The sequence below is a fragment of the Agelaius tricolor genome, unplaced genomic scaffold (assembly GCF_023055355.1).
Source record: "Agelaius tricolor isolate 1412-34295 unplaced genomic scaffold, bAgeTri1.0.p SCAF_4, whole genome shotgun sequence".
Taxonomy (NCBI): Eukaryota; Metazoa; Chordata; class Aves; order Passeriformes; family Icteridae; genus Agelaius; species Agelaius tricolor.
In genome coordinates, this window is record NW_027269264.1 from 5,065,458 (window position 1) to 5,091,336 (window position 25,879).

Here is a 25,879-nt window from a genome sequence, read left to right on the forward strand (position 1 = left end):
CTGTGAAAACTTCAAAGAAATATGAAAGCTTCAATGGACATGAAATACAGCTGTGTTCTTTCAAACAGAGTTCTGAAACTAATTAAACTGAAATACTGTAAAAAATGCTACAATAGGAAAAAGCTGATGAACCTATAACTGCATTTCAGCTGGGTTTGCTGTGGGTGATTTTTTTTTTTCCCACATAGCAGCCACTGCTTGCAGGCATTTAGAAATTTGTTAAAATAATTGGAAGAATTAAGTAGGCCACTGTATGCATTTGTGAAAGGCAGACACCAAGATAAGAAGCTTAGGTGTGTGTTGCTAAACCTGCCTGAAAGTAGCACTGCTTCATATACTGCTGCTTTGCTTCTGGAGTCAGTTCAGGCACAGAAACCTTACACTTTGATAAGAAACCAAATTTTAATTCTGCTTTACATATCTTAAATAGGAGCATTTTAAATGCAAAATTCTCTCTCTTTCCTATATTTAGTGGTTCTAGATGATAAAAGTTCACTTTCTACTGCTTTATCACCTGTGGGGTAGTGACAGCAATGACTGAAACAAGAAGGAAAAACATTTGTCTAAAACAGGCATTGATGAAACAGCAGACAGTTCTTCACTGCACAGAGGTGAAAGCATGAATACCAGTCTTCCAGACTAAAATTACCTTTTTTATCTGCAAATAATTAGGTGCACTAAAGTAAATGGGTTGTACCTGTAGCTTTCTGTATGTATTGTTCAGTACTTCCCATGTGCAGTTCAAAATTACAGTATGTAAGAAATCCCTCATACCTAAACCAGTTTTACCCTTCATAACGTTAAACCCAATTAAATGTAAATACAAGAAAGCAGAAGAAACCACACAATAGATGCTTGTTAGGTTTATGATGGCCACATGTGCCACAAATTCCCACTTTGATTAGCATTGTTTAAGATGTGTTTTCACTTTTTAAAAAATGGTAATACTGAGTGATTTATTACTTATTTTTCAAGGAAGGTGGCTGGGGTCTATTTCCTCGATACTGTCTTGACACATTACTATAAATTTATTTATTTTAAAAAGGCTACATTATTCCACAGGAACAGATTTTTACCTGTAGATTATTTGCACTTTAAATATCATCACTTCAAATAGTAAATAAAAAATAAAGAATGGTTGCATAGCTATCCAGCTATGTTTCAGTATTTTATCCAACTTCCAGACATTACAATGCTCAATTGATCAAATATTTTTTAACAGATGTTATAAACACGTTATTTCTTTCTTGAACTGACTCAGAGACAACATGCAAATAGAATCTCTGATCTGAAAGTTTCAACCTTTTAAAAAGCTGGAATAAATCCTCATCTCAATTTTACCACTTTTTACCCACCATTCTCTTCACAAAAGAAAAGATTCTGTATTTTCCAGCAAATAATTACTCCTTATGAGTAATCCAGTTATAGCTATGTGGATGTCAACATTAAAAGAAACAGTGCAAACAAGTATGCAGGTGGTCATCTTTATGTCTGGCAACCATGGTAAAAGCTCTCCTTTTGAACAAGAAAAGGCACTTAGGTTTCAGTTCAAAAAGAGCTCACCACTTTTCAGATGAAATGTAATCTAAGATTCTCACATGAAACCTGTGAGAATAAAGGCAAATTGAAAAATTCATGTTAAAAACACCAAAGCTTACAGCACTATAAGCACTTAAAGCAAGTATTGCATGGTCTCCCAAAATCATATCTTCTCATGTCTTCTCAGTTTTTATGTCACTTGAGCCGTATTGTGCAAGCACTGAACAAACATCAAATTAGGGCAGAACATTCCAAGATTCTCAGATATGGTGTTTCTCAGAAACATTTCCAACCCCAAATGTAGCAAAAGGAAGTAAAACATCAGTGATGCAAATGTTACTTTAGCCCTCAATGTCCAGTCACCTTTCATAGGGTTGGGGTTTTTTTTAAAAGAAGTTCTTAAATAATGCAATATCCCAGCAAATGTGGGGGGAAAAAAACCCACTTTTACCTTGTAAAAGCATGTAGTACTTCAAGCTCAGCACAACAAATTCATTAGAAAGACCAGGTCTGAGCATGAAGACCCTTACTGCCGTCATTTTTAGGCTTTGCTTTATAACCATTCTAAGAGTTTATACTTATACTCTGAGTGCTAAAGCAACTGTGAGGAACTACTTGTATACTTGTTCCTCCTACCTTACAGCTCTTTCCCTACAGGCAAAGTTAATCAAAGCCAAGACACTTCTAACACGCAGAATGCATACACTTGAACTTTACAGCAAAGGAAACTGATTGGTAGTGCGTTCATAGTATCCTATGAGCTACTAAGTTTGTCTTTAATAATGAATGGGGTTCTACAACTTGTCCTTGGTGCTTCCAGATTCGTCAACCACCACAGTAACCACTAATAAGGTATCAGCTCATACTTTTTCTTTAAGACCTCTAGTGGTAATTAAAACTCCTGATTTACAGTCTAATTAAGAAGATAATGGGATATTAAAAGTTCTATTTAAAAAGCTTAACATTTTCAGTCTGATCTCTCTGTTACTTAACAGACTGCACCGCTAACCATTATTATTATTGGCTCTTGCATACTTGTTTCTATAGGTTCCTTTCCTGGTGCAGAAGAGCTGATTTTCTTAAACCTCCTGAAGCAAGAAAATAAAAATAAACTGGAAACTCAGTGGTAGGTCTGGTTCTGGTTTGGCATCTTTTAGTTTTCTTAAGCATGACTGAGTATTTTGCAGTGGATTAAGACATACAGTAGGTAAACAACACCCAGTATTTTAACAGGAGAAATTCTGTACGTCATCTGTCCAAAAAACTTACTGCCTTTTGCTCTCCATTGCTTTTGTCATCTTCTACTCTATCCATCACAGCTCTGGGACACTGCATGAGTACTCCAAGGTATCACTGTGTCAGTCAGCACACATTGTAGACTTGTATAGACCTGTATGCTTTGTGGAGTATCATCCTAATGAGGAGTTGGCATCTGTAATGCCTTTATTATAGTAACAGAAATGAGTTTTTGCACTTCCACATTTTCTTAAAAATCACATCAAAAAATCTCCTGGTTTTGCTTGTTGCAGCAGGAGAATATAATCAGCCTCTTTGCAGTTTCATTAGTTTAAACACAGAAGGAGAATTTATGTCTACTCAACTAATTACATTAACCCATTACTCAACAAAGTGACCTCTGTGGACTCCTTACAGAAAATCATGCAGGGAAAATCCTAAAATATAGCAGAAGAGAATTCCCAGTGGTTTCCTCTACAATCAATTCAATGCAGAATTAGCAAAATTGATTACTTATCAAGTCATGGCTTACCTTGCCGCACAAAGCTCAATTTCTACATTTTCAATTCAAATAATTCAGTATTTTCATCATTTCAGGTTTGTGTTGGAAAAATAAGCTGAAATGGCCAGAGGATCAGGGTAAAATTTTTGAAGCCAGAAAAAGTAACAGAATCTCAGACAATGAAATGTCATATTTTCAGAGGTAAAATTATTTTATCAAAACAACTGAATCTGAAAGACTAGACACTACTTTAGAAATCATAACCTAAATTTAAAGTGATAAGCAGGCTAAAATAACAAACACAAATAAAGAAATAGTGGAAATTTGGGACAACAATTCAAAATTGCTTTCTGTAAGAGTCAATTCTCCTATTTTGTCTTTGTCCTGCTTTGTCTGAAGGGCAGAAACAATCAGAACTGTAGAGCTCTAATTTTCAAGTGCAAGATTAATTCAGTGTGTTCTATCCTACAGCAGTGTGTACTGGAATATTTTCAGATAGTATTATCAAAGTAATCTGCATGCTACTGATTTAACTCTGAAATCAGCTGACAGGAGGTTCCATCAATATGTAAATTGAGTAGTAACACAAGTTTTCAACCAATGAAAAATTACAAGGACATGGCTCCAGAACCTACTCTCCTTACAGGACACAAGACCAGAAAAAACCCAAAAACACCTCACAATAATATATTTATCCTCTGCTGTAACAATCTATCTATTCTCAATGCAATGTAAAAACAGTAAACAATAGCAGGCTATCTTCCAGCCCTCCCCAAGTGCTGCCCACAATTTGTCACACTGTAAACTCATCAAAGTGGCAATTTTTCTTCTGCAAATGCATCATCATAATGATTGCCCAGTTTCCAGTGAAATCTGAATTGACAAGCAAAGTAAGTCCTCAGCAGGACACAACCTCAGTTAACACCACCACCACAGTCCAGCCATTAACTGTGATCTATGCCCACCTACAATAGAAAAAACACTTTTGAAACACATATATGTACTAACGATTTGCTATCACATTCTGTGGAGATCAAATTATATTCTAACTGACTTGCAGGCTTCTCCCAAGGCCACAGTCATGTTTCAAATGGATACAGTAGTCTGCACACAGAGCACTTTTTTACTGTCCACTCTTCATCTTCTCTTCTTGAACATTTTGTCTGATCTGCTGCTTCAAGGAAAAAAACACTGAAGGCAGGCTAACACAAGCACTGAGTCTATTTGCCTTTTAACAAACAAAACACCTTGTGCCCAAACCACTATTATAGATGAATGGGGGGCCAATTTTTTGTTGTTGGAGAGAAGACAGGGAGAAAGAAGGAAATATGTTTTCTTTCTTTTTAATTTCAGCTCTTGAAAACCAAAATACACATATGAAATCACAAACTCCATAACCACAAGTAAACAATTCATATTGCAAGCCATTTTGGTACTGAAGAGGATTATCAGACTACTGTTGCCCTACCCTTAGAGCATCACAGATGCAGGTTGGTCAGACAGCTACTAAAGAACTTTTGATACAGTCATGTTCTTTGCAAAATAGTACACAGATTATTTTAAAGAAAAAGCAGAAACACTTAGCTCCGTTTTGTTCCTTCAGTGTGGTTTTGCTGAAAAAAAAAGTTTCAATTTTATCTCTAATATAATATACTATGATAAGCATAGCTTAACCTTTACTCACCATTTTCAACTCATGCTTCACTCATCTGAAAAAGCTCAGTTTTCTTACCTGGGTCTCTGCACTTTTTCACCCATTAGACCTATTTGGAGTTGTGAAGATGTCCATCTCCCATTTAAGCCTTTTATTTTACGGTACTGTTCTATTTCTAAGACTCAAATGTTTCAGTCAACATGAGGCATTATGGTAGAAAATAATTGTTGTGATCTGTTCCTCTGTGTTGCTTAATGAAGTAAAAAGGAAAGTTGCATAGCAGTTTGGCAGCCTTGCTGGCTGTGAAATGTCATTAAGTAGGAGACGGCAAGTTTTATCCACGCACCTCTGACTACTAAATTCACAAAACAAACAGAAGGTTTACCATGGGAGGTAGAGAGAAACCAGGCAATATCCTCAAGTTGCTCTTCCAGTTAAACAGCGCGTGGTTACTAAAATTGCTATGGGAACATGGGAGTTCATCATTTTAGATGTAAAATGTTCCTCAACCTTTTACATTACCACTACTACTACAAAAAAAAGAAAACAAAACCAAGGTGTAGAGTCTCACACTCACACACCAGAAAAAGCTAAAATATAAGTGTGAAACAATGTAATGATAAAATCTTTTATGCAACCTTGGGGTTGCATAAACTATGCTAAGCTGTAGTATCTGATTTAGGAAAGAAAGTCTCCACATGTGCCCTACGTGATACACTTCACTTGATTTTAACACACTCTCTAATTGCTACTGAAAAAAAAGAGGCCACAGCAAAAAGATGAACAAGAGACAACTGTTTTCTTTTGAGTCAGTGCTGCATGCAATTATTCTGCTCAATGGACTACTCCTATGATTTTGATGACAGCAGTAACATTATATTTAGGTATCTCCATAGTGCACAACAATTCTGCTCCAACTTTCATCCATGTTTTATGATTCATTGATTATCAAATGGTATTATTTAAAAATTTGTATTATTATTGTATTTAGGCAAAAATACCCACTAGATCAGAATTTATATTAGTGCCTGCCACATTATTCACAGTTCCACTAAATCACAATGTCCTGTTTACAAATACTGAAGTTTGGGAAACAAGGGCTTATTCCTTTTAAATGCCAATTTAAAAGTATCTTTCAGGACAAAGTCATACAGTATTCCTCAACAGACAGCTATAAAACCACCTCCACAAATATATTTAGATTGTGTACCATGTTCATAGTAACTGTTACACTGAGTTCTCTGATTCCTGCAAAGAGGCTGAATTGTGGTCCAGAAATGAACATAAATGTCAAGTATTAAAACCGACATTCCAAATGCAGAATTCAGGTTACTTAGGCTAGTTGGATTATAAAAACCTGGGCTCTCAAAATACAAATTAGGTATTCCAACCTAAATATAGAAGCAAGAAAGAAAAACGTACTTTTTTTCCATGTAGCATGTTTCTTTCTGCTTGCTGCCATTTTCCCTATTAGGATTGTCCTTTAAAGTGACATGGGCAAACAGGAGAGGTTATTTGAAATTTTTATGGCTTTCCCAAGGTCATAGGTATCATGGACATAATGTAATAAACTAGATCAGTTGGACTGATAAAGCACAAGGAATTAATTAATCCCTTGCTCATAAAAAAAATTAATCAAGAAAAAGTAAATAACATGCTTTTTACTTTCAACAAGCAAGCTATCCATCAAATTATGATGTCAAAAAAATTACTAGAAGAATACATAACATATCCTGATAAGAGTGTCTGTAATAAATTATTCAAATAATAATGAATATGTCAACAAGTCAAGGACCTGAAAGACAGAACTATTAGGTTAAATCTAGTCTAAAATTATGCCTAGTTTTCACTTTTGTCACAAGTTACCACAATTCACATGCCACAAGAAGCTGTAAATAAGCTCTTCCTCTGAGGTAGGCACAAATGGCCACTGTAAATGCAAATCTTAGAGAAAGCAAGGCAACACACCCCAGGGATTTCAAGATTTCTTCAGATTATCCACTTACATAAAGCCTTACTTAAAACAGATAGCCCCAGTGAGATGCAAATCTAAAGTTTCATTCAGACTGTTTTAACTGTGCCATAAACATCATGACCGTCAAAATCCACTCCTCTACTCCCCCACCATGTTGCTCTGCACGTCGTATTTGTACTGCTAAAAGTAAAACAAAGGAGCAAGCTGCAATAACACAGTCCAGACCTACAAAATGGTTACAGCACAGAACTAAAGACAATAAAAGCATGTGTGAATTTCTTATTTTATGTGGCTATGCCTCAGACATGCTTATTACTTCTGAGAATCTGTGTAAGAATAGTTCAGAGTCCATCAACTGTTACACAACACATCACAAATATCCTTCTTCCCCTCTGTTCACAAGAAGTAGAATTAAGACACCTTGCTTCCAAGGAGAAAGTACTTGGGCTCTATTCCTGAGCTTACCACCAAAACACAGCATGACCTTTTGCTAATATTTTATCTCTGTTAGTCTGTTTCAGATTACAGAATTCAGGTTGGTTGTTCTGGTTTGGGATTTTTTTTTTTTTTTTTTTTTTTTTACTTTTAACCACTTACAAATAGGAATAGTATAGAAAATTTAACGTTAGAATCTATGACTTCACGTGAAAATACATTCTCAGAAAAAAGTGTTTCCATTACTAATCCACAAGAACATTAAGAGAGGAAAAAAAAATACCTCAACTCCTCCTTCACTGCAAAGTTTGTTTCATATAATAAAGAAAGAATAGATTAATTTTGCATTTCCAAAACTTTTCAAAAGTCTAATTTTTGAATTTAATCAACAAAATAAACAAGACCCAAAGGGATGTAGGGCACATATTTCAGTGTGTGATTCTTTTTTACTTTAAATAAAAAAATAATTTTTATTAGGATAAATAAGTGAGGAAGGCAACAGCATTACTATTGCCACTATGTATTGTAACAAGCACAAACACACCTTTACCACCAGCAAGCGCTGCGTGTTAGGATGAGCACCTTCCACTGGCAAATTACTACGGTTAAAGAAAAAAAAAACAAAAACCAAGCAAAATCCTGCTTCCAAGTTTAGCCTAATAATAATCAATATTTTTTGTTTTATAATACACTTTCTAAAAACTTTTTTTGTTTATTAACTATAGCAATGTAACATTTTACTACCATCTTTTTGTTCCTTACACTTCCCAAAAACTAAATGTGAATTCAGTCCAACAACTGGCTTGTACATTTTTTGTTTTACAAACTCCTTCTGTAGGTTTACAAAGTGATCCTACATACACCACTCAGCAATGGCACAGAAATGCAGCCATGCACTATTCCACATTCCCCAGCAAGCTGCCCAGCCTCTCTGCCCTCACTCACCAACCTCAAGCTGGTGGTGTTTGCAGCAGACTGAAAGAAGTGACGTGTTTTGGCTGCACCTCTAAGGGAAGCCCCATCAGCACACTCCTGACACCCGAGTTGCTTGTGGAGGCACTGTGGAGGCACAGGTGTAGTGCCAGGTGCCAGGGGATGCTCTGGGACTGCACACCCCACTGATGGCTCCAGCAGCCAGCCGTGTTTGCCGAGCAGCCCTGAGCCGGCGCCGCAGCACAGGCGCGTGCGCACCCATGGCACACACCAGCTCGGGCACAGGTGTTAACTGGGTGCGCAGCTTGTCACACTGAAGTACAGACAAGATGCAATTTTAGCAGCCAGTGGATTAAAATAAGGAACACTGCTGCTTGTTACTTGTGAAAAAGAGAGGCAAAGCTACGCAGAATCCAAAACTTCCACAGCATTTCCACAATTTTTCTAGAGAGCACTAGCATCATATTAAAATAAGCATCTAAAGAAAGAAGAGAATTCAAGGTGTAACAGTAAACAGGTAAGAACACTGATATGAGGAAATATGAAAGTGCTGGACTAAAATCAATAACTGCCTTTAGCAGTAGTCTGAAGAACATTTTCCAATTGTGGCAAAAATCTGCTATTTTTAAGTACGACAAAAATGGATCATCGCTGCAAGGAATTTACAAATGCTAATCTTATTTACACACAAAGGAACAAGTTAAAACAAATCTACCACTAATTTCAGACCTTCCAAGAGAAATTAATCATATAAGTTACCAATTACAAAAATGTATTTTCTCCAGAACACTGCAGAGTTTAGAAAGGAATATGCAGCAAAAATTAAGGTCAACATTACAAATGTTGAAGATTTTCAGGGATAAAAAATTTATTAATTTTAATATTTAACCTTCATGCCTCAATCACTGTAAAATGCAGAATCAGATTACAGTCTCATAGAAGAAACAGAAAAACGTTTCCATGAAATGCTACTCTATTTATTGGTACTAAACAAACTTAAATCCCTAGTATTACTCTAGTAAAAATAAACTAAATCCATAATCATAAAGAGTCACAAGAGATCAGAATCCAGGTCTCAAGCTGTTCATTTTTTAAACTACAAGCCATGCCCAGAGTAACTGGAACCATAAACATATACCCAAATACTATTTTCACATTAAATATGGAATACCACAGAATTTGCACTCTAGGCACAGAACAAGCATTGTCTTCGGTCCTTTATCCTGTAAACAGCTTTTACCTCATTTTGGTGCTCATTCTTGTCAAACTGCTCCTTATTGTGCATGTTTCACATAATTACTATAATGCCAGGCTATGCTAACTATCATACTACTGATTAATGTTTGACATAGGTCCCAAGTCTGCCAGGTTATGAGCTACTTGTTATTCTCCATTATCTAATAGAGACTGAGTGATTTTTTAATGAGAATCAATTCCATTGAAGAACCCATCTGCAATGCTATAGATTGTTTTACTTTTTTTACATCTCCCATTAAGCAGCATTTCTAATGAAAATTCAGTTGGACACCTTAACATGAAACTCAAAATGAAAAATGTGACCAACTGACTAGTACAGCATGGTTTTTAGAAAGAGTCAAAACAAATTAGGCACCTTGCACAAAAGGTTCATCTTTGGAACCCACGCACTCTATCTCACTATTCTTGTTTAAGCAAAACAGGCAGATTAAATACAAAATTAGCATTAATCTCTTCAGCCTCTTTTCCAAGGTTCTTTAGAAGGTGGAAAAGAACCACCTTCTAAAGTGGTTTTCATAAATGAAATCTCTGCATAACTGCAGAAAAATTTATCTTGAAAATAGGCCTCAGGAAGCCATCTGGCCCAACCATCCCCAGATTCCCTGCTTAAAGCAGGGATACCTCTGCAAGTCCAAGTACTTTGCTTTACAGAGAATTTTCAACATATACCCCACAAATGTCTACTTCTCACATCTTGGTTGAGGACAGCACTTTCCCATGTGAAATGTGAAAATTTCAAATTTCAAACTTTTCAAAGTTTGAAACCCTTTCTTCCAAACCATATTTAGGCATTTCCAGTGATGTTCTCAGTTTTTTCCCCTCCTTGAAAATGTTACTTAAAATACTAAAGGAATACATTGAAATCCCTTTGATAATAATCACCATAATCATAGAAAAGAATCTCTTCATTTCAGTTGCCCTGATCACTGCAACAATTTTTTAGCTTTTCTTGGGCAATTTCATAATTTCTTTTTATTTTTTCTTTTAATCACTGGATATATTACAAGGAATATCCCTCTCATCCATTATTTCCTCAGCTCCCTTAGATACACACCAATTATTAGCTGCGAAAACAAAGTGGTAGGCTAATTCCTGCAGCTCAAAGAGGAGTTTGATTCTCAGACATTCATTTCCTGCCTTGATTAATTTCATACATTTCATGTCACTCTTAATCCTTTAACCCAAAGTATTTTGGCTTCATTCTATCTTATCTATTACTAATTTGCCCAATATTTACTCTAAATGTGGTCCACATTGACACTTCCTTAATTCCCATTCTTCTTCCTTTGCTGTTTTCTCTTTCATAATGCATGCTGTTTACAACCACATAAGCCTTTCTTTCTTATCATTGCTATTTTACACCTGTACCTTTTAGTTCTAAATACTTCACTTACATATCCAATTCTTCTTATTGTATACTTTGGTTTACGTTTGGACACAATGGAAAATTATTTTAAAACAGGTATTATTTTAAAGCAGTACAAAATATGTTCATCTCTAAAACTTTATACAGACAGCTCTTTTAAAGTGAATTATTTGGGGTAAAAATTATGTCATTTTAAGGTTGAGCGTATGAAGAACACTACTAATAGTAGAAAAACAATCTAATCAAATAGCACGTCAGATAAACAAGGACAAACATGATTACAAAAAAAAGGTGCTAAGCAATTTCCTGCTTTTTTAATTTGTGGGACTTTTTAAAATATTTCGTTTTCTCTCCTTCTAACTGATTTCATTAAAAAGAAATGCCAATGCATCAACTTTAACAAATTCCATGCAAGTAATTTATCTTTCCTGCCTCTGAAAAGAATAAGTTTTAATCATCCTATCTTTGCATTAGTAGCAATACTAAACGGACAAACATACATATTTAAGTGCCGCACTTTTATCTACATTTGTAAAGCAGAATGACAGTCTTTAAATGCCTACTAAAATAAGGGAAATGACTGCTATTTTGTGAAAAAGAAGTGTTAACAGTTAAAAACAGGGCACAGCTTAAAGCTGTATTTTCTTTGCTATGTCACACCCCTCTCCATGCTAACAACTCACAACCACCTGCAAATCCGTCTATTCCTTTGAGTGCCAGTACAATTTTTCTGTAGATCCCACCAGAAACATAAGGTGTCATAATTTCTAAAAACCTTCAGGCCATCAGTTTTGTTTCATTTTCTAATTCATTTCAGGGCTCCATTTTGCAGCACAGCTTTACAAACATACCAGTGCGACTATAAGAATGTGAACTTCATTCACCCTCTACAGGAAAAAAACCACACACTTGGGGGTTTGATATATTTAGAGGGAGAATCAACACAATTCTCAACTGCCAGAAGGAGAAAGGGGTTTGGATTTGTTTTTATTTCCAAGGTTTCTATCTACAATCATAGTTTGTTCTACTGCTTTTGTGCTAGCCTTGAAGGATACTTGACAATTGCTGACAAGGTATCTACTTTCAATGCAAAAAATACCGCTTTAACTTAAGCATCATTAAGGATTATAAACATCTCCAACATTCTAACAAGAATAGTCAAGGAAACTGAACCCCCCACAATAGGCTATTGTCCTTGATGCCTGTTCCAGAGGTAATCTCCTCCTTGGTCTAGAATTTCCTGCCCCATTTTGAACTACTTTCCAGGGGCCATGCAGGCCACAGACAGAGAAAGAGAATTGAGAGCAACACAGATGTTACTGTCACTAGCACACATACAGTCCCTTACTACTTTCATGTATATATATGATTTTTTTTTGTTGTTAAGAAATTATTTTATTATAATCAAAAATTACAGGGAGAATCCTTTTGGTCACCTCATCTATCTTTCTGCTAGTATGGCTGTGTCCTATTTTATATATAGTATATTTTATACTCCCTGGAAATGTTGGGATTTTTTTGTAGAGCATTCTCCCACATTTCCACCTGTGAGAATATCAGCCATCATCTTCTACATTATTTTATTTGCCAACTTCAGAAAGCAGAGCGAAGGCAGCTGATTCCCTGTACTAAGATTCAAGGCAGGAAGGAAGCAGCACCAAGCCTTCTTCTGCTCAATTATCTCCAGCACTTAGACTACTTACTCCCCACAGTGCCCAAGATTGTGGTGCTTAATGACACCAAAGCCTGACCTTAAGTCAGAATGCTCATAACGACTTAGTGTTTGGGTAAAAATCCAGGAGTTTTATGAGAAACCATTGGCAGAAATGGAATGGTAGTTTTTATACAGTTTAGGTCAATTAAACTTGAAAGTCATTTTGTGGCACAAACTACAAGACACCTTACTAGCCCAAAGGCTTTCTTCTCCACACTTTTACATTCAGTAAAGTCACTAGTACTCTTTAACAAAAAAACCCAAACATAAAACCCAAACTCCCCCCACAAAAAAAGTTCTAAAAAACAAACAAACAAAACACCAAAAAAACCACTCATACAAGAAACCTCAAACCTATAACTGAAGAGAGTATTCTGTTGGAAGCTTAGGAATTAGATGCAAATAAGGAAACAGTGATTCCATGTAAACAGGTACTTTTCTTAAAAAAACTTTGCCTCCACAAAGCCAAAGAATAATTTAATTTTTCAAGCTCTGAGCTAATATGAAGATATTAACACAGGTACAAATACAATGGCAGATTACTTTTGCACTTGTTCCAAACCTGTTGCTAGAACAGCACACTACTGGATGTTGTTTCCAGTGGTAACAATGTGCAGTCTTCCTGACACTCAAATTTGCCCTAGTCCTGCAACCTTTTTTGACAGAATTCCACACATATGAATTTCACATAAGCCTGCAAATGGGACGTGCTTATCTGCATATAAAGACGCATACTACAATAATAGCTCTTTGGTTTTGACATGCAAAGCTATTTTTGCAGTTTTATAGGCTGATCCACGTTTGGTCTACAATTTTTATTTCCATATCCACTACAAAAAAAAAAAAAAAAAAAAAAAAAAAAAAGGGAAAAGGAAAAAGGAGGCTAATGATGAAAGCATATTACTGAACTGCTTCATAAAACAGTGGGAAGAACAGAATTCCATTTTTTTATTTATTTTTCCAGCATCTAAAGCCACATCACTGTAAAAAGTGAGCAGTCTGTCAAGTGGGATTAGAATATTTTGAAAACAAATTATTTTATTGCAAAGAAGGAAAGAAGGAATTTAGAACAAGTATCCACAATCTGATGCCTCACTGCAGTGCTTAAGTTACAGCACTGCACATCACATGCTCTGCATTGACAAATATATTTCATCTGTCCATCCAAAAAGAAGAGACATATTAGATGCCTTTTTTGGGTAATTTGGGGAGTTTTTTGGAGTCATATCGTTCTTCTGCCTTACTATTTCCACACTTCCTCAAAAGATCTGCCGTTGGTCTGTGGCTCACCCTTGGAATGCAGTCCCTCAGAGAAAAATGTTCTTCTCTTCTCAAAGTAGCAAACACAACTTACTTATACATCATCCTAGACAAGCATCAAAGGCCTCAATGTCAAAGTCAAGGATAGTTCCAAGTGCTTTGTGACTTCCTGAAGGCCACAAAAGCATACAACTGCAGTTTGAAACAGTAATGTGAATTCTAAAGCAATTTCACTAAGAAAGTAAACTCAAATTACAATTGAGTTGAATTTTCAAGAGCTTTTCAGAATGATTGTTCAGTGCTTGAAAAAAAAGCACTGCCATAACCCTTCTCAGAGGTTTCCCCCATGATTTTCCTCCATAATTTTCCTCCATGATAATCATCTTCAGTTTTACTCCAAAAAACTTCTTCAGGCTCAACTCAATTTCAGATAGCTCTCAATGAACACTACCTTCTTGCATTTCTGTGCTGTTCACTGCCCATACTGCCTCCATCTCCCCGTATCTGTTTTATGCACTTCTGCTCTGTTTTACCATTTCCAAACATCACTGTGCCAGTTCACCTGAATCTGCCTGGCTACAGTACCCTTGGCAAATTAATGCACTCCAACATAGCAGCTCCTTGCTGCTACAGCAAAGTAGCTTTCCTGAAAAGGTTTACCTTTTCCTCCTGTATGGTGTCTCAAATATATTCACACAAATATATCCCAATATATTGGAAAGAAATCAGAGAAATAAATTTCAATACTATAACCTGGCTTTTCTTCATTTCATCTATATTATTACCAACCCCATTTTGGTCCTCACAAGAAAGACCTTCATTTCCACTAAACAGGATACAAATTCAGAAAGACGAAACTAAAATGTTCACTCAAGAAACTGGAGTCAAAAATACAGACAGGAATATACTGCCATTCAGGAACGCTGAAGCTGTGTAAAAACTGCCTAAACATCTTGGGTTTATATAACACTGTGCTTTACATCCTTTTGGAACAAAAGATACCCCACGGCATAAGGGCTCTAAGGCCTCAACAACAAAGGAAGCCGATCTAATAAAGCATTGTAATGATAACGCTTTATTAGATATGTGACAGATTGTGTACTTAATCAATCATTGTTCAACAATAAAAGAAACAGAAACAACCATAAAAAAAAAAGTTACTAGTTATATGTGGCAGCCCTTGAGAGCTTGTATAGAATTTATTAGATATAGCATCAAACTGAGGAATTCTGTCCCACTTGAATGGCAACCTTGATGTTTGAGGAATTTCAAAAATGTTTTGGAATCTGTTGCATTTCTTTGATAGGAGAATAATGCATCTATTCCTATGAAGATGAGATGACAAAAAAGAAGAAGGAACGGGAATGTGAAGAGAAATAACAACCAGGAAGAAAACAGCTCAGGAATTGTTTTTCTGTAGTCAAAAGGACCTTCCGTAATCTACAGGTTTTCTTCCTGCCTCTAACTGCATCTTCAAATAAACCTTCTCCTCCTGACTATTCTTAAGATCTTCTAATAAAAGGCACTTACTTTCTAGTAGTAAGTTCAGGTATTTTCAGGCAGTATTTGCCTGAAAATGTACTTGTTCCTGAACAAAATATGTATTTGCTTTCACATGTGTAGATTTTGAAATTCCTTTATTTAGGATTCAGAATAGAGGAGTAAAGATGACATGAATTTGAAATTCTCTGTGCAGTTACTGAATCCTGTACTCAGTTCCAGCCTGCAAAACTTCCAGAACTACTGGGTATGACGGCACAACTAAATTGCCTGTTGGCAGCCCCTAAGGTACTGTGTCCATCCCCCAGAAAGCTTAAGCCTGTGGCTCTTCCTAAAGATATCAGGAAAAATTTCTTCACTGACATGATCAGCCATCAGAATGGGCTGCCTACAGAAACATGGAATCACCACTCCCAAAATGTTCAAACAGCATGTGGATGTGGCATTGGGGATATGGGTTAGAAATGCTAAGTCACTGGTTAGATTTGATGATCTTGAAGGTCTTCTCCTGCCTTAAGGATTCTATGATTCTTTAATACATTACGCCATGTCATGAAGCAGACAAGTGAAGCCTTTAGTGCTGAAGTACCTAATCATAGAATTGTACACCAACAGAAGTAGTAGTAGTAGAAGAGCTCCACAGTAATCTAGATATTGGCAAGTTTTTTTGCTGTCAAATTCCCAGTCTCATAACATGACTTATTTCAAAGCATAGGTATCTCCCAACTTCTTGTTTCTGTTGACATTGCAAAAGATGACAGAGAAATAATCTAGTATTTTTAACCTTGTTAAAAGTCTGCTGCCTGCCTCTATACACCAGAGGTAATACAAAAAGCTTCAAATCAGGCATTGCTAAAAAAGAGAGACAAGCATTTTCAGTAGCTTTGGATCTCTCTCGCCTTTTGTATTATCTATTCATTACTCCAAGGCTTCCAAATATATTCTTAGTAACAGGATCTGTCCAATATGGAAAAAATGTTTTTCCTCTCTCCCTTGAAATCTTTCTCTTACTGTCTTGCCACTGAGCATGCACTTCTAGAAATATGTTTTATTTCATTAGTAGTAATTTTATACAATCATACTGAACAAGATTTTTTCAGAGGCTGTAGGCCATGCGGTGGTTTATGGTTTTCCTATGAAAGAGATCATATTTCATGTATTTCAACCGGTGAAAAAGGTCACTTGTCATAGCAGCTTTTAAAGTTTGTTAAACATTCATACAAAGCCAAGTGGCACAAACTGAGATGCCACACAGTTTCAGATACCAGACTCCTGTCATTGGTAAACAACAGGAAACAAAACAAGTGAAAATTGTCTCCTCTGCATATGAATGAGGTGATGACCTACCTTCTTCCACCTGAAGAGGGACTGGAAAGGATGTCACAACACTGTTAGACACCTGTTCGATGTCAAATGCTTGGCCTTGATACTGTTTGACAGCTTGTACTGCATATTTACAGCCATGAGCAGGACAGATGTTAGCAACACAGGAGATACTAACTTTCTACTCTTTCAAGAACAGACCTACTATTTCTCCAGAAAGCCAGATTTGGCAATTACATTTGTTTCAAACTGACAAAAAAAATAGCAAAAGTTGAATGGAAGTCTTGCAACAGGAATGCAAGTCCAGCAATTTGACAAAGTGGGCGATAAAACTGCTTTTAAATTCAAAACCATGCTATTAACCCCCAAAGATGCTTGGTTTGAAACTCATTACCACAAGATTACTTTTCCTTGACAGTACCTACCATTTTGTACCAAAACTCACAAAACTATTAATTTAAAGAACTGACAAATTAAAAGTAAAGCACAGGAGATAATTACAATGGTGAACAGAAATGTAAACTGAATGCAAATAAAGAAGTGTGGGCTCTTGCTACACTGCTCTGAGCAGACCTGGTGAGATGCCTGTCACATAAAACACCTAATTAGTTTGTAATAGTCTAAGCAAGACAGAACTGCTGGCAAGGTATGAACCAACAGAGTAACTGGAAATGGTCCTCCTCACCATAATCTTTTCTAAAGGTACACGACACAAAAGCAAGGTGCGATCTGCACGGTACTGAGTTGGTTTGGCAGCTGCTCCTTGTCACCCATTCAACTGTTTTCACAGCCTCTTCTGATACAAATATTGACATTATCAGGAAGAAAAGACAAGCACATATCTTTCCATAAGACACGTGACAGATTGTGTACGGAGGAGGAAACTCCTCCTTAGCAATGACTAGGTACAGGATGCACGGCCCCAACGTGGTCCCAAAGTAAGCTGTGGAGCCTGACCCTGCCAAGATGCAAATGCTCTGACACGGATCAGTTTTTCTGCTTTGGGCTGCACAGTATTTTTACTTTACTTATTTTACATCAGTAATAGAATTTGTAATTTCTTAAACCAAATTAAGCAGTTTCATATGCAATGTGAACTACCCTTTAAGTGAATGTATTTTTCCTAGTATCCAGTCTAAACCTCCCCTGATGTAAACTGAGATCATTTCTTTTTGTCCTATCTTGCCTGGAAGAAGAGACTGACCCCCACCTGGCTATGACCTTTCAGGCAGTTGTAGAGAGCCATCAAGTCTCCCTTGACTTCCTTTTCTCCAGGTTGAACATCCCCAGATCCCCCAGCCCTTCTCATCAGACTCCAGACCCTTCATAGCTCTGTTGCTCTTCTTTTTGTTATACTTTGTCTACTTCTGCCTCCAATTGACTCAATTCTCAAAGGCAGCAGTCAAAATCAGTGTGACAAAGGAAAAGGCAGAAGAGCAATATTAGTAACATTGGATTTTCTGTTAGAGCAAGTCCAACTTTCACATTCATCTCTCCCTAACCTCACCCATTTCTTAGACTACTGCATCTTTCTACCATAGAGCTGGTAACAAACAGACATGGGAGAGATGGTGGTTTTTTACATATTTGCGAAGGTACCACAGAGCTTATTGTCTCAGTAAAAGCAGAGGGAAAAATAATGTCCAGAAGTTCTGCAAAAGCACTGAACAAATAGGGTTATCTTCCATTGCTACATACAAATAAAAGCAACAGTTCATCTGTTAAGGCACTCCATAGCTTCTGAGACTAACAGGCAAGAAAATATATAAGTGCCTGAGAATTTGCCATGAATCCCAGGGATTTGTCTTCTTCATCTGAAAAGACTGAAGTACCAAGACTACAAAACCAGTTTGGGGCAAACAGGAGACAAGTCTTCTAAGAAAAAATATGTTATGAACAACTGCATAAAATAAGAAAAGCTCACCATATCTTTCTGTTTTTTAAACTCCCTCAAGGCCCTAAAGTTTAACTCTGCCTGGCAATGAAATGGTCACCAAGTTTAAACTTCAGTATTTGAACTACTTTTCTGCTGCTTATTGGGACTCACAACAGTACAGCTACATATTAGACACAATTAAATTTACTCCTGCACAAAAGATTCATTTCTAACTGTAGGCCAAGGTTGCCCAAGGCTGCAACCAACTACAGTCAACTGGCACCATCTTCTTTAGTTCCAAGACACAAAGAGACAGGGAGAAAGTCTAAGAATGTTCTGCCATGAGCAGAGCATGTGTAGAGGCTGTAACCAGTTACAGGGTTTGTAAATTTATGTGATATAGTCTGTATTCATAAATTTTGCATACAGCCAGATGAAAGAAATGTAAGTATACTGAAAAGAGATCCTTACTATAAGCTGGATAATGAAATAATGTAAAATCACACATGAAGTCAGATAATTAAGTACACACTTCAGTAGAATTGCCAGAGGTGAGTGCATACTCCTGGAGCCAAACCCTGTGACAAATAGTTACTAAGAAAAATGTCAAACTACTCCAAACTTACAGAACATAGGTTACATGGGCATCCATTTCTATGCCGCTAAGAAAAAAAAAACCCTCTCAGCATTTTAAAAATTCCAGACCATAGATTAATTTTTCCTCTATTAAATGGATTTAATCAGAAGTAATAGCTATGATAGATCAAAACCAAACAGTCTAATGCAGGATTTGCTCTTCATCGTTAGGTGCTGAATTTCCGTCACTCGTGGAGCAATTAAATTTCTGTCATCTGTCCGTAGCAATTTGACTGCTGGAATCAAGTTATAAATTTCAGGCTCATTTTTCTGTGTTTTTCCCGCACTCAAGATTATACTGTCTTTCTTACTACCACTCCTACAAATATGAGGACCTTTCTCATATTCTGAAACCTCCTCTTAGGGAACTTTCTTCTTTCCTAACAGCAGCACTATTTATTAGGGTTTAATACTCGGAACAAAACTCATTTAATGATGTACACCTTGCCAAAAGCAGCAACACTGCCTGTTCAGAAGCACAGAAAAACCTGCACAGGACTGTGCTGTCTGAGGCTATCCAGGTCTCCAATTAACTCCTCCGAATAGGAATGAAGAAACCCTTTTCTCTCAATCTAGTCCTTAAATATTTTTGCATTCACCCAAGGCCTGTCCTACTTTCTTTTTGCAATTGTTAGAGACTTACAAATAATCTTGATGAGAAAACTGAGCTCAGCTCCAGAGTGTACATACAAGGCTGTTTGTGCTCTGAGAAGGAAAAGGGTGATGTTCTCATCAGAAAAGAAAGTGGTTGAGAGGGAGCTGATGAATGTTGGAAGCAATTTACAATTGTTTCATCTTTGGACCTCATCATAGTTCTTTCAGCATTATTACTTTAAAGTGTCCTCTTTTTTGAAGGCCCTACAGATAAAAATTACTCTTCTAGTTCGAAAAAAAAAAAAAAGGCCACATAAATGCATCATCCCCAAAGGCAAGGACTGACATGACAAATGAAAGGAGAACATGCTCAACTCTGCCACCTCCTACATCTCAGAAGTGGGATCATATTACTAGCATCCACCAACTCCCACTGTTGTTCCACTGCACAAACACAAATTCTTTTCAGAGAAAAACAAAGGGCTAAACTGAGGTGGAAAGGGAAGTACCACTGTATTTTCTTTACACATTGATCAATGTGCAGGTCCTGCCTGCATGCCATACAGGCTGCAGAGAATGTATAGTGTGAATTAAGTAACTGATGTAGCTCTGATAGAAGATTTCTCATTTACTTTGCTTTGTTGTTTTTTTTTTGTAACAGATGGGAAAAGTAATCACAATGGCAAACCCAGAAAGTAGAATGGTGTACTTATTGAAGTAAACAGAGCAAAAAGGTAAAAATTTTGTTCACTGCCCAGAAATATATTAAAAAATCTGTAAAAAACAGGAGAAAAAAAAAAGCCCAATACATATGCTATTATCTTAACAAGTAAAAGATAAGAATTCCAGATTTCTACTTACTCAGTGAAATGATGAATATGTAGTATCACCTCAGTTTCAAATATAATCAGACTACTGTTTGATTTTCATAGAATCATAGAATATCCTGAGCTGGAAGTGACCCACAAGGATTATCAATGTCCAGCTCCAACTCCTGGCCCTTCAGAGCCCCAGGAGTCAGACCATGTGCCCGAGAACATTGTCCAAAAGCTTCTTCAGCTCTGTCAGGCTTGGTGCTGTGACCACTTCCCTGGGCAGACTGTTCCAGGGCCCAACCACCCCTTGGGTGAACAACCTTTTACTAATATCCAGCAAAATCTCCCTTGACACAGCCTCACAATGTTCACTCAGGTTCTGTCACTGCCACCACAGAGAAGACACCAGTGTCTGCCCCTCCTCTCCCCTCACAAGGAAGCTCTGGACTATTATGAGATGTCTCCTCACTCTCCCCTTCTCCAGGCTGAACAGAGCAAGCAACCTCATCTGAAGCTCATATCACTTCACCTCTAGACCCTTTACCATCTTTGTTGCACTCCCACAGCCATTCTCTAATAAATCTATTTTATATGGTGGCACTCAAAACTGCCTCCAGCACTAAGGTGAGGCTGCCCCGGAGCAGAGCACACTGGGACAATCCCCTCCCTTGCCCAGCTGTCCATGCTGTCCCTGATGCTCTCCAGGACACGCTTGGACCTCCTGGCTACCAGGGCACTGCTGGCTCAGATTCAACTTCCATCAACCCCCACATCACTTTTCACAGAGCTGCTGTTCAGCATCTCATTCTCCAGTCTGTCCACATACCCAGGGTTGCCCCAGCCCAGGTGCAGAATCTGGCGTTTGTCCTGATTAAAATACATTTGGTTAGTGATTGCCCATCTCTCTTAATTTGTTGCAGTCTCTCATGTGTTACATTCCCCTGGTAAAGCATCATGATGTTAGGGGAAATTATTTAAAAGGAAATAAAAGTAAATCAGGATAATATTATCTGTCTTTTGCCAAAAGTATTACACTACCAGGTTCAACAAACCAGCACAATTATCAGTTACTTTTTGTGAGGCAAAATCCTGTAAAAATTCTTCATATACATCTATAAAGAAGGAACAAAAGAAGCAAAATATTGATTTTTCAAAAGGAATATCTACATAGTATTTATACTGAAAAATAGAGCTCCCCCAAGAAGTTCTTTATGGTTAAGAATAAATTCACAGATTAAATAAGGAGAAGGAAAACAAGAAAAGAGCAAAGCCTTCCACAGGACAAATTGCAATCAAATAACTGAATCTAATAAAATCTGTGGAGTGGATTTACAGAAGAAAATTGGATAACTATCGAGAGACAACACTGGGCAAGAATAATATATTTATCCTAACGATTTTCAAGCATAAATGGTAACTACAGATAATGTGTGAAAATACACAGTAACAAATACCTTATATAGTAATGTGCCTTACTGTATCTTGTTAATGATGAGTAATAGCAACAACTCTAAGAACACACTCCTACTTCCCATATTCCTCCCTGAAGATATTCAGCACCAATTGTGTGACATTTCCGAAGCCCTTCAATCTTTCTACACAATTCGCTACTATTTATTTATTTATTTATGTGGCTTCTCCTACAGTTATAGAAATTTATCACAGTTGTTTAAAAAAGTCTGGACTAGATAGCCTAAGGAATTACTGCTATTAACAGTGGGAAGGAATGTGAGAGTGTGTGTCTATGTGAATAGTTACCAAATAGATTACTGAAGGAAAGAAATATTAAAAAAAACCACAGCACTTTTTGGCATCAGCCTTTGTTTGCAAACCAAAAAATCTAAATTAACAACAATCTAAATTGTCAGGATTGTTAATTTGTGCTCCTTCTAGTGGTCAATTGAACTTATAGCCATAAAAATAATGATACCCTGTACAGAATCTCCAGACTGTCATGTTGCTATCAACAGTCCAAAAATCTGAAACCAAATTTACGATTAAAAAAAACCTTTATACACAGCTGCTAAGTTACACATTAGTTCTCAAATGCCACCTAAACTCATCAAAATGTCATAAGGGAAGCAAAGGGATCTTGCAAATCAAAAATATGCTTCCTATTATACCAGTTTGTTTCATGTGTCTAGTTCATTGACATTTCACTTCTCTCAGATTCTGAGATGAATTATACATTTGAAAAAATTAATCATTATAATAAAACACTGTTAATTGGATTTTTAATTGGAAGTTCCTTTTTTCTCTTTCTCATACAAAACATCAGCAGCAACCAAAGCAGCCTAGATCACAGGACAACTTCGGCTGGAAGGCTGTGTCTGGCAGCCCACATTACCCACCCGCCTGCTCACACTGGGGCTAACACAAGCATAATTCCATGCCTGAATACAAGCAAACAGCAAATCTGTAACAAAACCCAGTAAAAACAGATTAACAAAAATCATGAGCTCTGATCACAACTCTTGCTAGTCATGAGCAGTTTATTTCCTGGGAAATGCAAATGTCACTAGCAGCTTGAACCACCTGAAAGAAATAAAGAATACCCTACTTTTGCATTACGATGGATTTATTCCTCTGGGACTCTGCATTTCATCTGAAGCTGACAAAATGTACTCTATAAATATTTATACAGCACATACCAGATTTTTTTTAATTTCTCAATACACAAGTAACATCCATATAGCCACAGGTTTTATGATTACCTTTCCTGAAGAGATAATTTAAATACTAATTTTAAATGTCTTCTTGTGAATAAGAACAGTTAAATTGTTCTTTAAGTAGTGTGATTTGTAGTAAACACAAATGTATTGATATAATTAATTTTAGTTAGCAAAAGTGAAAATAATAGCCTATTTCATCTGCCTTGCTCAGTATGGTTTTTTTATTAATAGGCTTTATTTTTTTCTATACACAAGAGAAACTTCTATTGTCATATACAGATTAGAAATGTAAACACTTAAACACTTCCCACAATGACTGACTTCAGAATTGATTCTGAGTATTATCTCAAAAAAAGCAAAGAACCAGGGTGACAAAGAGCACTACTGCCCCCTAATGAGCCAGACCATAAAAGCTCCTCTGTAACAGCATTTTGTGTCTTTCCTGAAAAAAAAATCAAGTCATTATATCCATGAATTATGAAAAAAAGTGAAAAAATAATCCAATCATTAAGAATATACATTTTAAATTTACACCACATTTCTGCACAAAAGGCACACACAGTTTCATAGAGGAAAAGAAGAGGTATCCAGCAGCTACAATTTTCAGATACAATACTTAATGCACCAAGGATCACAAAGATGCAAGATATAGCAGAAAAATTACCAGGACTAAGCAAATATTAGTCAATCTTAGGTACTAGGAAGTAATCCCATAGTGATCTTCACACCAACCCAGATTTTTAAATTTTAATGTCTCTACTGTGAGAGCATCAGTTTTCTTGTTGCATTGTTTCATCTAAATGCCCACCATAGTTTATTCTAGGCTTGTAATTATCTCAAAGTAATTCTGATCTTGATATCCCAACATATCCACAAAAAGAAGTAAGAGAGGAAAGAGTAGAAAAAGTCCACTACATGAATTCTGTTTGTACAAGAAACAGAACTTTCTGTCTTACATGAAAGTGACATTTTTCTGTCTGTATTTTTTAATAGTTTTGCCATAAGAACTGAATCTGTATTCAATGCTCACCAATGTAGCTTGGGCATAAAATTTTGTCCAGTTCCTGTATCTGCAGCAATGAACTGCTGAAAAAAATACAACTGCTGCAAGTCTTAGTGAGAAGCACAAACTTAAGCTATGTATTCTCATTTTATTTCACCATAAATCAGAAATTCCACTCACATTAGTAAAATTACTGAATTAAATGCAATGCTAAAGCAGCACTGAGTTCTGATTTCTCTCCTCAAACTCCTTATACTGAATTTTTCATAGGTAAACGTTCTGACATAGGTAAACATTCTGACAGACACCACAGAAATAAATTTCAATTTCCGTTAGCAAGATAAGGTTAAAAGCAAATCATGTGTCTAATTTGAAACATGACGGCTAACCAAAGAGACAGATTTTACGAATAAAAAATTATGTTCTTTAGTGAGTTTGGATTCTGATATGCCACCAACTCACTAAAATCATTGAACTTAAGACTCCACCTTAAAACCTCCAAATACTGGGTTTCTGTGGCCTCACATAGTGTCATCATTCACATATATACATCAATAGCATATGATGATCATTGCAAATGATGAGCAATGTCTTGCATAACTACACACATGGTAGAAGGCTGCAACCTACTATGTATTAAAAGCATAAGAACTACAGTCACATGCTATGTGATAAAAATATATTATCTACAAAAACTTTAGAGACCTAAAATAACCATATTCCCTATTTCTCCTATTACAGCCCAGAGAGCTGGTAACACAGCTCTCAGTCTGCTGAATATTTATGCTATTATATCAGTATTTCACAATTCCAAGAGTTTACTATAACTTATATGAAATACAAAACAAAAATAATGACAAGAATAAGAACAATTAAGAGTTCCAAAGGATGCCTTTAACAGAACTTCAACATAAGGTCACCATGACAACTCGTTCCAGCTCTGCTAATATTTCTTACCTTTGAATCTTCATTGCTCACTCCCAGCTCTAGCACAGCCTGAGGAGACTTCAGCTTTGCTTGCATGGACTCTGCCATTTGAAGATTAAGCTGCCATCCAACTGTTTCAAGCTACAAAACACAAGTTTAGATGACAATCAGATGGTACAGAAGCACTGATGTCAACCCTCAGGCCTGCCAGTGGTCTGTCAGTGAACACAGGGTCACATTCTACAAATGTTAAATATTTGTTTACAATGCATAATATTTGTACACAATTTCCCTCAAATTACCTTGGACTCCAGGACAGATGTGCTTTTCTCTTATCTAAATTACCATTCAAACTGCCTACTACCACTCAAATAGAGCAACTTCCTGTGTCTCAGATCTGATGGACCCAATCCATAGAACACAACTACAGATCCAGAATACAGTAGCTTCCTCTTCTTGTGGAAGTTTATCAGCAAAGTTGCAGATTCAATTTCATATTTATTTTACTTTCAGGCAAAAGAAAAAAACCTAGTAAATACTAAACAATTTAAAAATCGTGATTTCTTAATCCACAGATCTACTCATGTGTGTTGTACCATATTCAGATCTTAACGACAAAAATAATTTTGCTTTTTGAATTATTAATGCTGAAAGGACAAAAC

At 36.5% G+C, this 25,879-nt stretch overlaps 1 protein-coding gene across 6 annotated transcripts in view; it reads right to left on the reverse strand.

Annotated features, from left to right (window-relative positions):
* Positions 1–25,879, reverse strand: part of COMMD10 (COMM domain containing 10) — a 151,889-nt gene that overhangs the window by 103,177 nt on the left and 22,833 nt on the right. For 5 of the 6 annotated variants that reach the window (XM_071424415.1, XM_071424416.1, XM_071424419.1 and 2 more), the window contains one exon: positions 25,248–25,358. In XM_071424415.1, the coding sequence (XP_071280516.1) occupies positions 25,248–25,358 (111 nt within the window). Of the gene's footprint in view, positions 1–23,477; positions 24,374–25,247; positions 25,359–25,879 lie in introns of those variants that run through there. The other variant, XM_071424420.1, reaches the window with a different exon arrangement.